Source organism: Xiphophorus hellerii, chromosome 17 (assembly GCF_003331165.1).
Source record: "Xiphophorus hellerii strain 12219 chromosome 17, Xiphophorus_hellerii-4.1, whole genome shotgun sequence".
NCBI classification, from domain to species: domain Eukaryota; kingdom Metazoa; phylum Chordata; class Actinopteri; order Cyprinodontiformes; family Poeciliidae; genus Xiphophorus; species Xiphophorus hellerii.
The window spans coordinates 12,631,612-12,647,661 of NC_045688.1; the positions used below are offsets into that span (position 1 = coordinate 12,631,612).

At 38.7% G+C, this 16,050-nt stretch overlaps 1 protein-coding gene across 3 annotated transcripts in view; it reads left to right on the top strand.

Moving 5' to 3' along the window:
- Nucleotides 1-16,050, top strand: part of dock4b (dedicator of cytokinesis 4b) — a 122,098-nt gene that overhangs the window by 54,203 nt on the left and 51,845 nt on the right. For all 3 annotated transcript variants that reach the window (XM_032589260.1, XM_032589263.1, XM_032589262.1), the window contains exons 9-13: nucleotides 3,693-3,774; nucleotides 3,863-3,923; nucleotides 4,414-4,546; nucleotides 5,823-5,911; nucleotides 12,529-12,654. In XM_032589260.1, coding sequence (XP_032445151.1) covers nucleotides 3,693-3,774; nucleotides 3,863-3,923; nucleotides 4,414-4,546; nucleotides 5,823-5,911; nucleotides 12,529-12,654 — 491 coding nt within the window. The remainder of the gene's footprint in view (nucleotides 1-3,692; nucleotides 3,775-3,862; nucleotides 3,924-4,413; nucleotides 4,547-5,822; nucleotides 5,912-12,528; nucleotides 12,655-16,050) is intronic.

Here is a 16,050-nt window from a genome sequence, read left to right on the forward strand (position 1 = left end):
CAAGATATCTCTAGGGGGCAAATACTCTTTCCAAGCATTTTCTATCATTTTTATTTTCATTAAAAAAAAACAAAAATAGCAGCAGTTTTTGGAGTAAAGAGACTCAGAGTTTAGAAAAATTGCTCTAAGAGTCCCATTTCCTGTGATCTGTGAGTACAGTTGTCCTTTTTTGGAAGAAAATCGCCACGGTAACTCCTCATCAGTGTTGACTGTGAATACGCATGAACACAGACACACATTGACGTAATCCAGCTGGCAGAGCGCCACACTGTTGCTGCCCCTACTGTGTTGTCACTGGTGTTTGTCAGACGGTCATGTGTGCGAGCAGATGGGGTTCTGACCCGTCGCCACAATGCTGCGCCAACTCAAGCAGCCATGGCAGCTTCTTTGGGTCCAATAGGGACTCCTTGTCAAGCCCTTCGGCAGGGTGCGCGCACACTTGCACTTGTCATGCTGTCACGCCGGTCCTCCACGTTTTTTGGGTTTTTTTTTTCTGTTTCTTATTTTTGCTGCGTACGTTTTTTGTGACAATCAAAAGCCAGCTTAAAGGGAACTTATTACGCAAAATTGCCATTCTGCATGTTTATATACTTCCATTTGGGTCTTAAATACTTATGAAAACCAAGATCTTAAAAGAAAAAAAACAAAAACACCCAGTTATTTTTTCGGAAAACAGTTCATGTTTTTTGATGTCTGGAAAATGAGTTGTTTCAAAAACCTCCTAAATTATCCTAGCAACCCCAACGGATCTCCAGCACGTTATGCTGTACAATGGCTGCTGGAAAAGGCAAGTGTTTTGACTAACCAGTAAGAAACCATATGCTGCATTTCTGTTGGTTGTGCAGAAGGCTCTACTTCTGCTTGTCAAAGATGTATGGTTATATAATTGTGCATCTGTTTGCAGCCATTTTCACATACGAGTGTAGACGTTGAGTTCGGAGCGGTGTGACCAGCAGCAGCAGCTTATCTGGATTTAAAGTGACAAGATGCCCTAAAACAACTCGTTCTGAAAGGAGCCAAAGATAGGCAGAACTGATCTGACTAAAATCTCATGATCTAAGAATGATTTTGTGAAAAAAAAATCTAATAAACATGTTTTCACCTGTTCAGGGAAGCATAATGGGTCACCTTTAAAAATCCTTTCTTCCAGGACTCCATTGCTACCTGCAGGAGTTTTTTTTTCTTTGCACTATCTAGTCTTGTATTGTCTTTTTCTTCAAATTTGAGTTATAAGTGGTTTTTCTTTTACTTCTTTTTTAGGTGTCCTCTTGTCAGTTTTCCATTTAGCCTCAAGTGTCGCATTTAAAATCTCCTTTTCTGATTGGAAGGTACAGTGGGAGTGAATTTAACCCCCTTTTTTCACGTCAGTTGCTCGCTACCACCAACCATTACCCTCCCCAACCCTTATCGGGTGAGCTCCCTGCTCCTAATGCAATCAGCAGAGGGGAGCAGCAAGCGCCGTCGGACCCCAGAGGGGAGGGAAAACGGCCACTCAGGCTATGCTAATGCGAGGGGTGATAGCGGCAGATAAGGTCCCACCGGGGGCGGAACGTCGCTCCCCTCGGTTCCAGTGATCAACACGCTACAGCTGCGAGACAGAAGATTTGCCGGCGAGGGAGGGTTCGCGTCGCGTCACGGCAGGATCGGCCAGAGCCTCGGTGTTCGCTGGAGCGGTCGTTAATTGGTGGTTGGGGTTTTTTTTGACAATGAGACCGCTAATTAGGGTTCGGGGAGCGCATGCAGAAATCTCACGTCTGACGCGAAGGCATCCGTCTCCATATGGTTGGGCGAAATGGCGTGGAAAGCCGCGGAGAGGGAGCGGCTAATGAGGAACAACAGCCTCGAAATCAAACTGCCGGCAGAATGGCTCGCTCCAATACTGTTGATTTTTGAAAAGGAAAACTGTACAGAAGGAATACATGTATGAAAAATCATAAGAGCTTGTATAATTAATTGTCAGGAGCATAATTAATTCAGGCATGAGCACCCACTGCCCTACATACACAACGCATTGAGCTTCACCTCATATTTACATCAGTGGCAACTTTTTGGATTCTGTCGTGACTTTAAATACACGGTTCTCATGTAGTTTAAGCTTTTCAACTGTAAAATATGCAGGAATATTTGTTCTAGATGTTTTCCCATTGTGTAAAAGTTTACCTTTCTACCCTTCTTCCTTCTTTGGTATTTTCAGCCTGATCTGCATTTTTTTTTATTATTTTTATTTTATTTTTTTGCTTTATTGTGTAAAATAGCCTAAAAATAACTGAGCACTTGATTAATTCCAATACAAAAGAGAGTGGAAAAATAAATAAAAGAATTTGGGAAATGGATTTTTGCATCTTAATCTCTGTGCAGCTCTTGGTGTGCCGGATAAACCTATAGGATCTGTTCAGATGCGCCTACTGTGGCTGGTGGAAGCTAGCAGGGCTAGCGGCCTTACCCATTGTCAAAGCGCTGGTGAATTACAAGGTTTTCTCTCTGCTTATCTGTAGACTGTGAAAGTCACCTAACTGGATTAGCCCTCAGTTCGTCAGCCAGGATGAGAGGCGCCCAGCAGGACATGGCTGCTGCCTCGCTTAAAATGCACAATATAAAAGCCGGGAGGATGAAGTACAGAGGAAAAAAAAAAAAGAGTGCCAAGATTTATGCTTTTTTCTTTCTTTTTTTTGCATGACATTCAATTTCAAAGGCGGCCTGGTGCATTTGAGGTCAGAGTTGTTTCGTTTTCACATATTTCTTGTTTTTTTCATTCGGTGCAGATGTTCACATCAGGGATGTTGTGCAGACTGGAATTTTGGACACGTTTCGAATTGTGCCGGTTTTGTTTCTGTAGCAGAAACCTTTTAGATGAAAAGTGAAATGCTTCAAGAAGGAAGAATGGAATTGCAATTTATTCAACCATTTCTAAGTAAAAGAAAAACATGCACAAGGCCAACCCATCCATGATGGCAGCATTAAGATGTGGGATTTAAAAGAAAATGTTTTGTTTTTTTTTATTAATCAATCTTAACTAATTTTATATGTTTCTGTTTGCAGCAGTTGGCTAAAACACTGGATGATGGCCCATGTAGACAAATGATTCAGGTCATTTTAACTTTCGGTCAAATCCACATGGCTAAAAAAAGGTGCTATTGGTAAAACAGCTGTGGTAATATGACTGTATAAAAGGTATCAAATTAATTTAACATTTTTATCTTGATTGTCCGATCACCTACATCCTGTTTTCTACTTCTGTTATTGTAATGGCCGGCCGGCATATAAACTACCAAAGGCGTCAGTATTTACAAATCAGACTTTTACCAACCCAAAGAAAACTCCGTCACCCGTCAGACATTTTCCAGAATATCTGTGTTGGGAATTAGAAGATCACACTCTCCATCTTTCCTCTCGGCTTGTCTTTCTGCCGCCTCATATTCCATTTCAGAGCGCTACGGCATGCCGTTTGATCTTTGAAGTGATTCCTCCGATGCCTGCTGCTCAGCACTTGACATTTCTGACACGGTTTCTAATCTTTATTCTGTTCCTGCTCACAGAGTAACTTGGACTCACTCGTTCTTTGTCGGGGTTTTTTTTTTTTTATTTTTTTTTTTTCTTGCACGACAGTAAGCATATGCTCCTGACCTCTTTAATCTGTGTGTGTGTGTGTGTGTGTGTGTGCTCTCTCCCTCCGTCTGTCTCCTCTCCTACAGCGAACGCTTCTTTGTCAGGCTGAATAAAAATGGCTTGCCCAAGTGGCCTGAGAAGACGGAAAGACAATCCACGCTGTTTGTGGTGAGTATTGTCTGGGAGCGATTGTGTGCAAATGTTTCATACAGTGAAGTAAAAAGCAGCAGAATGTGTGAGTTCTGTCTTCTTTCAGGATTTGGGTAGCAGCGATCTACGGAAAGACGTCTACATTGTCGTACACATCATAAGAATTGGTAGGAGGAACTTATCTCTTCATTTTTTTATGTTCATCTAATGGGTGGATTTCATTACCTGGATAAGGATATCACTGGAAAGTTGAATGGAAGGAAAAGGTTTGGTAGGAAATGGTGCACAAGCAACAGGTGTAGCCATGAGATGACTGTTAAAAAAAACAAAAAGCCCATTCAACAATTTGGGGAGAATTGACCATTGACCAGGCAAAAGTGAAATTTTTATCACATTGTTTGTTTATTGAAGTGTTCATTTCTTATTCAGACCAATCAAGTTATGATTTTTTTTTAAAAATATTTGGTCTTGTAGAATATTTCAGTTCTCTGAGAAGTGGAATTTATGATGCATCTATATTTGGGTTTCACTTTTACATTCGAGTTTCTGAAGTTGATGAGCTTTTCCGGTGTTACTTTGGTTAATTTGTGTTCACTCAAATATGGTGCATTTTAATAATTCTCTTTGGTTCTGTATTGTGTGTGTGTGTCTGTGCAGGGAGGATGGGAGCAGGAGAGAAGAAGAACCTGTGCAGTGTGCAGTACAGGCGGCCGTTCGGCTGTGCTGTTGTCAGCATTGCGGATCTCCTCACTGCTGACTCCAAGGATGACCACTTACTGAAGGTTTATGCGTAAGTCAGAGGAGAAAATATTCCTGTTTTTCTTTAATAAGTTGAACGATTCGGAACCAACAAATATTTTTGGTTTTTTTTGTCCAATAGAATATAACTTATAGCAAAAAAAAAAAAAAAACTCCTTTTCTGATGGGTTTTGTTTGCAGAAGTGTCAGAGGACGCATTCGCCAGTCCAATATTTTTTGCTCCCGTGACGCCCTTGAGGTTATAAGTTACGGGTGACATAGAAATTTGGCCTAAATTATAAATAGAACATGTACATTTTGCTCAAAAATGCTGCCTCCTGTTTTAAAATGCACGACAATAGTAAACAGGGTCTGTTAGTTGGGTCTTTATAGAGTTTTAGCTGAATGTTTTTGGACTTTGAGTCTGCAGAATATTTTGTTTCTGACGTACGTTAGGTGATTTAATGTTCCAATTGGAAAAAAAAATGTTTTTATTACAGCCATCTTCACGTAGATGTATTCATACAACAATACAACTTAGACGTTTGAATGCTTTGTGTATCTTCTCCAATTCAGTCATGTTCAAAATTATGCGTACATGCACTTATAATGGACTTAAAAACATATGTCGACTTCTTGTTAACAATTAGATTGAATCATTGTTAGTAGACACTTTTTTGTTTTTACCAGCATACAACTTGTTTGACAAATCATTGTACTGACCAATAAAACAATCAGAAAGTCCAAAGAACTTAGGGTAGTTCTTTGGGTAATAATTCTGGGTTTACACTCGCTATGAAAGTGCAATAGTAAGTAAGTAATTAAGTTTTATTTACGTCGCACCTCCCACAGGTCAGAAAGCCACAAAGTGTTTTACAATGCAAACACCCATTGAAAACACAGATGATTAACACATACAAGAAACAAATAAAAACATAATACTTATAAGGCCATGGAGCATAAAACTGTTTTGCTCCGGTATGTCTCAGCAGGAAAACACTCCCAACACAAAAGTGGCCTGACCTCAACCTCATTAAAGATTTGTGGGGTTTGATAAAAAGTCGCAAACAGCCAGTTTACATGAGCTACAGCAAAGAAGAGCTGTCTATTATGCTAATAGTTACTTGATAGTCTGTCTGAGCCATGACTTGCTAAGGAATATTTTACTAAAATTAGTGGGGGTGTATGTATGTATTTGAGATGGAGTGATTCATACAAGTCAGTAAAAGCCCAGCCACATATAGTATTCACTTCTGTAAAATATACTTACATATGTATATATATGTATATATATATACTTATATTGTTTTTTTTTGTTTCCAATTAAGATGCAACACAGAGATTGAGTGGTACCAAATTCACGAGAACATCATAAAAAAAGCCAATTCCAGGTACAACTTGTCTGGATCCAACACTGGTAAGAATCTCTTTTATGTTCTTTATCATTCCATCTGGGGGGGGGGGGGAGTTTTATCTTTCTTTCAATGCAAGAAAAATGATAAAACTTTTATCATTTTTTGGTAGAAGTGATCAAAGTAATGCCAGATCCAGCTAATGCTGTATTAGCTGTATCTCTAAGGCCAGATTCAGCTTTTCTGTGATGTTAAAAATCTCTGTTTGGAGGAGCACTGGATGACTTGTGTGTGCAGAAAACCTGCGATCTCACATGCATTCAGGTGGTTTATATAAATAGATAGCTGCGTCTGCATCGCGCTGAACATCAGCATCAGCAGTTTCCCATAGCAACAGGTTGGCGGGGAGTGAGAACATTCAGTGCCTTGGATGTCAAAGAAAGACTGTTAGTATGAAAAGGTGTCATAAAAAGGACGTAAAAGAAGTGAGGAGATCCTCCTTGTATATTGTTTTTCATTCAATTTTTGATGATTCAAACATGCACTACTTTGCAATTTGTCATTGCCTAAAAGGAAGTTGCCAACTAGAGTAACTTAAACTTGCAAATAATGAAGAATAACTTGAAAACTAGAGGAAGAATGCACTGAAAATACCGAAATGAGATTAGAAAGGGCAACGAAAGTTAGAAATTTGGTTTGCAAACATACACTTACTAATAAATTTCCAAACAATGACCTTAACCTGAGAAATTAAATTTCTGATTTATAGATTTTGCATGTTTCAAAAACAGCCGGTTGGTGTTCATACGGCTGGCATGGAGACTGAAAACACCATCGTTCACCTAATAAAACAGCGTGGTAATTAAGGAGTGTTGGCAGTAAGCAGGGGAATTGTGGAAAAGTGGTTAGCAGAATGTCAAGAATCCCCCAGAAGACCAATAACGTCTTGAGAGAACTTATTGCAAGTCTAAAATGTTAAATTGGTATCACTTCAAGCGTGTGCGTGTTCATGAGTAAGAGCCATTAAGCACATTGTGCAGAGTCTGAGTAGTGCTTTCGAAGTAACACGTAAATAGCATAAAAGAATTCAAATGTGTTCATATTGTGGAAGGAAAAAAATTGCAAAGCCTATTGTATTTCTTAGTTATAGGCACAACTAAAACCGAAGCCCTATCTGATAATTGGAAAGCTAAGCACCCGTTAATTCGTCACAGCTTCCTCCTCCTGCTGGTTTCTTATCTCGTACTCGACTTCCAACAAAATCTTAATCAGGTTTCTTCTGAGAATTCGGCTTTATTTGCTCATCATTGTAACTTATGCATGACTTGGCCCTATTAACATCGCAGAGCCTCTCCCATGGGATCAAATGATCAGGAGATAACTCACGCTGTTCGGTGTCCGTACCATTAAATCCATGATTGTGTGTGCGCTTATCTACTTTACTCTGCTTGATGCCTGCAGATAAAAGTGGAAAATTGTCATACCTTATGTAAAATAGCCATCAACATCACCCAAAGACAACAGAATGTTGAATTGTTTAATCCGCATGTGTCAAACTCAAGGCCCGTGGGCCAAATCTGGCCCGCCAGACCTTTTCATGTAGCCCTCTAGATTCTAGACTAAACATTAATTGTTGTTAAATATTATGTTATCAATCACATCAATGCAGTTTTTGTCTGCTTACTGCCGAATATCAGTCAGACCCTCGGGTTTCTTGACAATTATTGTGGAAATTCAAAACCAACAAATGGTGCCAACAGTTGGGAGTTTATTGTAGATTTTTCTCAAGAATTGTCAAAGACTTTCTTACTTTTACTAAACAACTGCCTCAGCCTTAATTGATGTCAGATTATAATCCATGATCTATACAGCGAGTATTAAAAAGTCGTATTTACCGTCATAAATAAATATCGCAAGTGTTTACAAATTAGTACCACAAACACTTTGATTTTCATTGCAGAAAATCACAAAAAGAATCACAAAATCCTGGAGGGACTGAGTAAATGTTCAATAATATTTAATTTTAAGAATTCCTTAGTATTTAAATGGTTTGTGAACAGGTCAATACATACTGGCACAACCCGCCCTTTAAAAGCATTCATGTTCTTGATGTGGCAAAAAACGAAAATGAGATTGACACCCCTGGTTTAACCGTTTTCATCTTTAGTGACGATTACCAATACGTGTCAGTCCTCATACAGTCGTTTTTTATTTATAGGATGATGGTGCAACATAATTGACAAATTAGTACATAGCTTATTTTTTGCTAATCATAGTGACTACAACTTCTATTTGTTGATAGACTATATCTATCGAATACATAGTCACAACGTCTGCATAACAGGCTATACATTATAGGGTCGTCATTCAGACTTTCAGCAGGATAATGATCTAAAACATAAGTTTTCCTAATTTCTAAAAATTAAATGTGAGATTGTACAACTGGAGTAAAAGATTAGCTTTACACCATTTTACATGTCTTTTTGAGGCGTGCTAATTCTGGAGGGCATTACATAATTGCAGCTGAGCTCTAGTTATACAACAATAACAGATTTGACCTGAAGGGGCAGCGCTCAAAAACTAAAGAAAGAGTAACATGTCAGTGTGGACATATAAAAGCAGAAATATAGCCGTTCATCTTCATTATTTAGGAATGTCTCGTTTGCAGTTTGTTCCTGCAAGGATACAGATGCTGGGGTTAGAGTGCACTGTGCATGAAATAGGGAGCACCATTTATCACTGTTCATGTCGGCTAGGAGGGAAAAAAGTGTGCAGGAGAGTGAGATAATCCCAGGCTCAGATTTGTGCATGTCTGCACACATTTGTTTGTGTTTCTCCCCTTTTTGACCTGGACTGGCAGTTTACTCAAACTCTCACATTGGCAACCAATTAGCATGGAAGAGACAAGAGTTTTACTCTAAAATACAAAATACTCAAGGACTTAAGTAAAAAAAGCTCCTTTTTTCCTTACGATGATGAGCCCAAATGATGATTTCTGTTTCTTTACCTGCGCATTTCACAGCCGCTTGTTCCCTTCTCAGGTAATTGAATTCAACAGACTATAGAGAAGGGCCGATGAGTTGGAGATGATGGTTTTGTTTACTTGGACTCTGTGGTCCATAAATGGGATTTCATAAGAATTTGGCTTCGTGTGAGTCAGGCTAATAACTCAGCTCCCACGTCCGCATGCGCGTGTGTAGGCAGCGACAGAAGAGGCTGCGACAACTCACTCTGTTTTTGTTTTGTGTTGGGGTTTTTTTTTTCTGTCTCTCTCTCTCCTTTTCAAAGCTGAGAAGAGGCAGTTTGGGTGGGCTGAGAACAGCGAAGGTTGAAGGTGTTTTTATCAGCCTCGGCTACAGCTACTGAGCTCAATAGCAATCCTAGTTCCCTGCAATAGCTTTAAGAGCTTGTGAATAGAAAAACACTGTAAGGAATATTAACAATAATATTAATATATCGTTTTCCCTTATTTGCAACTTTTAAAGTTTTCTTTTACTTTTTTAATCGATACAGTATGAAATGGAAAACAAGGCTTTTACATTCATTCCCGCAGAAAATTTATTTCTGCATTGACATGACCTGTTTAAGGTCATGTCGCTGCAACTCTATTTTTTATTTATTCTAGCCATTCAGAGCAGGACTTGTGTCCATCTGGGTCTTTATCTTTGTGCATAATGCAAGAGCTCTTGAACTTAAGGTCACAACCTGATGACCAGAGATTCTCCTTCAGTTTTTTGTTTGTTTTAATTGCAGAGATTTGTCCAGCACTACGGGCCCAGATCATTGCACTACGTAAGAACTGTTATAGTTTGTGCTTATAGTTTTGCACCAAATGTAATGGGTGCACACCTTTCAAAAAGCTCCTTTTTGTGGGTTTACTTTCTTCATGGTCTGTGGTTTTCACCTTGGAACTCTCCCATGGAGGCCATTTTTATTCCCTTTGTTATTGTTGTGTAAACAAACACTGACCTCAAATGAGACAAGTGATTCCTGCAGTTCCTTAGATGATGTTCTCAGCCAACATGGATAATATACAAATTTAATTTTTTTCTAGTTAGCTAGTACAGTAGGTTGGAGACTTGGCAGACTGGCACTCTACCCAGGAATTTAAAAGTGCTCCTGGTGTTGCCAATGAGGTAAATAAAGGCTTTTGGTAAAAAAAATTCTAATTTAAATAGTGGAGACAACTTTCAGGCAAACGTCTTTTCTGTTCACGTTTTGACAAGCAATATTTGGAACATCCAGTAAACATGTAAACAGAACATTTGGCCTGGGCTCGGCATGTAGGGGAAGCCCAGAACTTTTTAAGTAAAATAAAAAAAATAAAAACTTGTGACCTTTTTTCCGTACGTGCTCTTGTTGCACTAGTTAAGAACACTCCCCATCCACCACCCCTACACAATTTCTAATTTGTGCGCTCCAGTAACGTATAAAATACTTGGCCTGCTACAGTGGAGAGAGGAAAATACTTGGCCTCAATCTGTTCCTCTCTGCTCTGGGTTCAGGCAGTCTCTCCATCACGTTGTCTGCGGAACCTGTCTCGGTTCGCGCTCCAATCCACTTTCACCTGCAGCTGGGCATCACTCATACTCCGTGACCTCCATGACCTCTGCTCTAACGCCACTAATGGACTCAGCCATTTTTGTCACAGACACGTTGTGTGTCTTTGCTAGTGGAAGTTCTGACTAGAACAGCTCCAATAGAAAACGTCACCGTGCACAGAGGTTTTGTGACTGGAGGTGAGCAGCTGTTTGCGGCTAAGATATAATTTTGACATAGCGGCCTAAGACATAGGACCAATATTAAATCAAGATTTTTTTTTTTTTTATAAAGAATGATCTCACTTAAAGGAAAGTTCATCTCATGACATTTGGAGCTCAAATCTAAACACAGCCAGTAGCTTAGACTTTCAATAATTAAGCCACCCAACTGTATGGAAATCTAGAAGTGCCACAATTTAATACTTTAGAAAGGCTCCAAATTGCTATTTTAAAATGTGAGAATTATTATATAGCTGGAGCGCTATGTGTCAAATAAATACATCCATTCTTATCTTAAATAAATAAATGAATATTTCATGTGAATTACATATTTTTGTTATAACGAAGCAAAATCATTCATTGGGCCCAAGAAAGAAAAGAAATACATCTCATTTTCATTTTATTTTCATTCCCTAATTTAATTACTTTAGTAAAATATACAAAAAAAGGTATTTATTTGATATATAAGCATATTTCCAATTTCCAAAGAGCTATTTACTTTCAACAACTGGCATTTTCACTCTGCTGTTATTAAATCAACAGCATCCAAAAATGATGAAAATAATTCAGCTTTAAGAGGTTTGAACCTAAATCTTCTTTTTAGGCTTTTGAAAATAAATGTCATTCTGGTTTGATTATATTCTGTCATCGTTTGTACGCACTGGCCTCTTAAATATTTCTATGTGGTAAACTGGGAGGATGGTAGAATTGAGAAAGCCTCAAGTGGCCTCTTAAAACTGCAGTGTTTTCTCTAGATTTGTCCTTTGTTTTATAACGGCATAAATAAAGTGAAGAAAAGTCGAGCAAATTCATTAGAGATGCAACGTTACGGCATACTTCACAGGCACAGTACGAACACTTAAAACACCGTGTAGCGTTTAGTTGACGGGCCAGTTGGAAAACTTGGAAATCTTATCCAGTACATTGTCTCTCTTTGACTCCTTCTTAATGATTTCTAGACTGCCTCACAATTTCCTCCAAATTGCATCCACAACAGAGATTACTACTGTCATTATCTCGTCTTCTCTCTGAGACGACTCCCCTGCTCTTCACCAGGATCCGCGATGACCGAAAAGCGCACTCACAGGGACATCAGAAAAATGACGTTTTAAGCTTTATGAATGCGAGCTAGGATTTTATTATACCTTTGCCAACATTTGGAGTTGTTCTAAGGGATATTGATTTGAGGCTGCTACCTTCATGCAAGATTTCCTCCTAATGAAAGGGTGCAGATGACTCACTGGCTGCTTGTATTTTTCTGTTTATGTCCACACGTGGGTGTCTGCTTGCCCTCTATACAGTTAATGTAGCAGCTGACATATACAGTACAGACCAAAAGTTTGGACACACCTTTTAATTCAATGAGTTTCCTTTATTTTCATGACTATTGACATTGTAGATTCACACTGAAGGCATCAAAACTATGAATAACACATGTGGAAATAGACACTAAACAAAAAGGTGTAAAACAACTGAAAATACCCCTTATATTCTAGTTTCTCCAAAGTAGCAACCTTTTGCTGTGATTACTGCTTTGCACACACTCTGCATTTTCTTGATGAGCTTCAAGAGGTAGTCACCTGAAATGGTTTTCACTTCATAGGTGTGCCCTGTCTGGTTAATAAGTGGGATTTCTTGCCTTATAAATAGTCATGAAAATAAAGAAAACCCATTGAATTAGAAAGGTGTGTCCAAACTTTTGGTCTGTACTGTATATATTCAAAGTCATGTATCTAATCAAACTTGTGCGTCCTTTTTGTATTTCACTTCACTGCCAATATGTGATCTTTTATAATCTTGATGCTAGGGCGGTGTTTTATTTTGAGCTCTTCATCGAGTGCCTTTGGTAAAGCGATAGAAAGGAACTAACCAAGGCAATGCTGTGGCTTTGTAAGAATGTTGTCATTATCTCATATTTTAAGGTTTGGCGGTGGCTCTCCAGCTTCTCCATGGAGACATAGACCAACTAAGGCGGGAGTACATGGGCCTCTTCACCCGCGGGGTGTGCATCACCAAGAAGCTGGGCTTCTCTGACATCATTATGCCAGGTAGGACTTTCCAGAACCTCCTAGCCTTTTTAGCCTTCTTTTCAAGGATGCTATTGTTTGCTTTGCACAACAGTATCCTTGAAGTATGTACACTTAGCCTTTATATTTTAAAAGCTTTAAAATATTTATATATTTAAATATTTATATTTAAAAAGCTTTATAATTAGCCAACTTATAGCTAGTGATAGCTATAGTTAACTATAATCAACCAAAATACATAAATCATTAAGTTATGATTTATGTAGCCCTACATATACTCAATACCTGTGAATTAGCTCTCAGTTTCCAAAAGGTCGGTGACCCCTTAAATACAGTAACTGACTTGAATGACCGAAGTCTTGTAATATAGAGTTTTTGTCTTTTTGACAATGGAAAACTGCTAAATGTGAAAACATTTACATTTAATGCAATATAAATGAGACAATATCATGAAGTATAAACATTCACTAAAAGACTGGATTTTTGCCTACAAGAGAGTTGAACTTTGAAAGTTGAGATGTATTAAAAAAAATTAGTATTTTGCTGGATGGAAGCAATATACATTTTTATCTTATTTTTTAAATTGAATATAACGTTGGAACAGTTCTGTTTTGAAAATGAAAATTTCTTTCTTTTGAAATGCCCTTTTTCTCTAAAATTAAGATGCCACTCGTCCCAATTTGTATAATGCCTCAAGATCCTGGTTCAACAAAAAGTCGCACATAAAGGAAGATGCAATTTCATAGTACATTTAACACAACGCTCATGTGGTGACACGGCTAATTTTACAGCCAATTAATCCGCTAACCATTTCACCATTAGCATGATATGGTCTTTTACTTATCACAGAAACATACATTTGCTGGTTTACATCTACAGATCTCTACGCTTACATTTGCTTGAAACTGTTTATTTTCCTGTTTTGTAATCAACATTGATGGTATAGTTTCTAATTCAAACCAGTTGCAGTCCATTGACATTGAAGTTTGTGTGCTGCCTGTTCCAGGTCAAGAGATATTCATAGAGAAAACACGTAATACAAATCATTGTCAGAATCACGACTTCATTAGAAGAAGTAGGACCAGTCTGTACTGGGCGTACAGTGAAGCCTTAAATGGGGATGGAAAATAAATGGATGATTGTAGGGCTGCTAGTATGATGGAAAAATATGACATTAACAGCACAAAAACTATATACGGTCAGTAGTGTATACAGTTATTTAGAAACGCTACACTACAACCTCCTGTACAGCTGCCAGGAGACGCCAAAAAACTTGTAATGGAGGGCCAGCAACGTTGTTGTGCTGTTAGCTTAACAGGAAATCCGGTGCTTTGGTGAGTTCAGTGGATCTCAGAGCCAGTTTCTCAGTTGTATCATTTGTAACATCGAACCGGTTAGCATAAAGAGACAGGCAGAACTACGTCTCATACCTGGACTCCAAAAGATTATCTTTCTGCGCAACTGTAGCTGTTAGTAGTTTTTTTCTGGGTATGGCGACTGTTAACATCTATAGGCCTTATGCTGAAATCGCTTATCTCTACTATTGACTCTACAAAAGAGAAAACATTGTTTCTCGACGATTGCCGTCTTTTTAAATTAACAAGCCCCACATCAATACCCCAAGGCTTAGTTGGATTCGGCCTCGTCGCCTTGGTAACAAATGAAGATACGCTTGACTTTGTAACAGGGAACCAAACAGGTAGATGTCTGTTAATTTTACGTACGCAGGACGCGAAGCAATTTACGGAAGGTGCAGTCTGAGCTTTAAAAGAACAAGAGGGGAAGTTTCATTTATGAAGATTTTCTTTAATAAGAGGTCAGACAAACCACAGACTGCGTTACCCCAGGGCCTCACTAATACAGATTTATCCTCACCATCTCCTTCATTGTCTTTGTCTGCCTGCAGACCCTTAACGCTGAGTGCTCTCACTTGTTTCACATGTTTAAGTCAGCCCTTGGGCAAAGGAAACAGTCTCTCCTCCTTTTTCTAGTGCTGCTAGTCTAGATTTGTATCTGACCGACTGCATATTCCTCCTCATTATCTTTTGCACAAGCCACAGTGCCTTTTTGCTTTGGCAGCCTCCTCCACCATTTCCCTTCTTGCTTCCAGTTTCCCTATTGTTGCGAACATAAAAACATATCTCACCATGTCTCAAAGCCTTCCTGCTCCAAGTGCATTTCTCTCTATGTGTAAGGATACAGTATGGGTTTATATAGACTACCTCATGTTGCTATGGTTTCTGTTGTTAAGGACAGAAAATCAATGTTGATCCCTGTGGTAGAGATCTTGTGATTGCACTCGCACACTTCATAAGGTTTTATATGTCAGAAGTTTCATAGACGGCCTCTAAACTTTGCAGAAGAAGAAGAAAGCATTTCCTGGCACTTAACCTGCACGCTTTGCAGATTTGAGGATACAAGAGCAGCAGTGGCTCAGAGAAGAAGCCTAATTTTGTGTCTGGCAAACCATTTCTGTGTTGAGTTAAATCTTTATTCTCTTGAAAGAACCACGTTTTTAGTATTTTTCTCAGATGAAACAAGATTTTAATTTGTAAAGCCTCAGTATTTTGAAAGAGTGACATTTACTTCGACAAGTTTTCTCGCCCTTTTGAGGCAAAACAAGCCCACAGCAACACAGGTTCTCCACTGTACTTTATTGGTATGATGTGCTTTTTCCAATTTTTTTTTCTTTTTAATAGTTTTTGAAGAACTTCTTCAATAATCAACAAAGTCATCGGCCTAAATTTTTGCCTTGCCCCGGTGTGGAGTGTTGCGCTTTTTGTGTGTTTCTATAAAAAATGTTGTAGTTAGAAGCTGTAGTTACAAACCCTTCTAAAAAGATTGGAATGATAATAAGTCACTAGGACACTAGGAGTACTAGGTTTTCGATTTCTCCCCAGACTTACTGAAACAGTGCCAAAAGAACCAACGACTGATGGCTCAAATTAGCATCCATTCTTCAATTGTAAATGTGGTCGTTGACCATCAGGCCAGAAGGTAGGAGTGTGAATAGTCCATGTTGGGGGTGGGTATCTATGATACCAACAGGAGATCAGATCTCCTGTAGGTAATGCTCTTCAGTCTAGTTTTGAAGCATACATGAAGTGTTTTTGGAGAGATGTGACCTTTTGCAGCTGATGTTGTGCTGCATTATCCAGTCTAAGTCTAAGTCTAAGGAACAATTGTGCAACTGTGAGATGCGTTGAGGCCATTACCAGGGTACTTATAAGGTAATGGCCTTATTTACAGAACAAAAGCAATCCTTCAGGTCATTTGGCCTATCTCTAGACTGCATAGGTAAATGTCAAAGTGGAGTCAACGTGGACTACCTCCAGCACTTCTAGTGTTTTAAATAAACAGCAACATTTTCAATAAAGCAAAAATCACAACAAAAAAGCATTAAAAATAAATATTTCT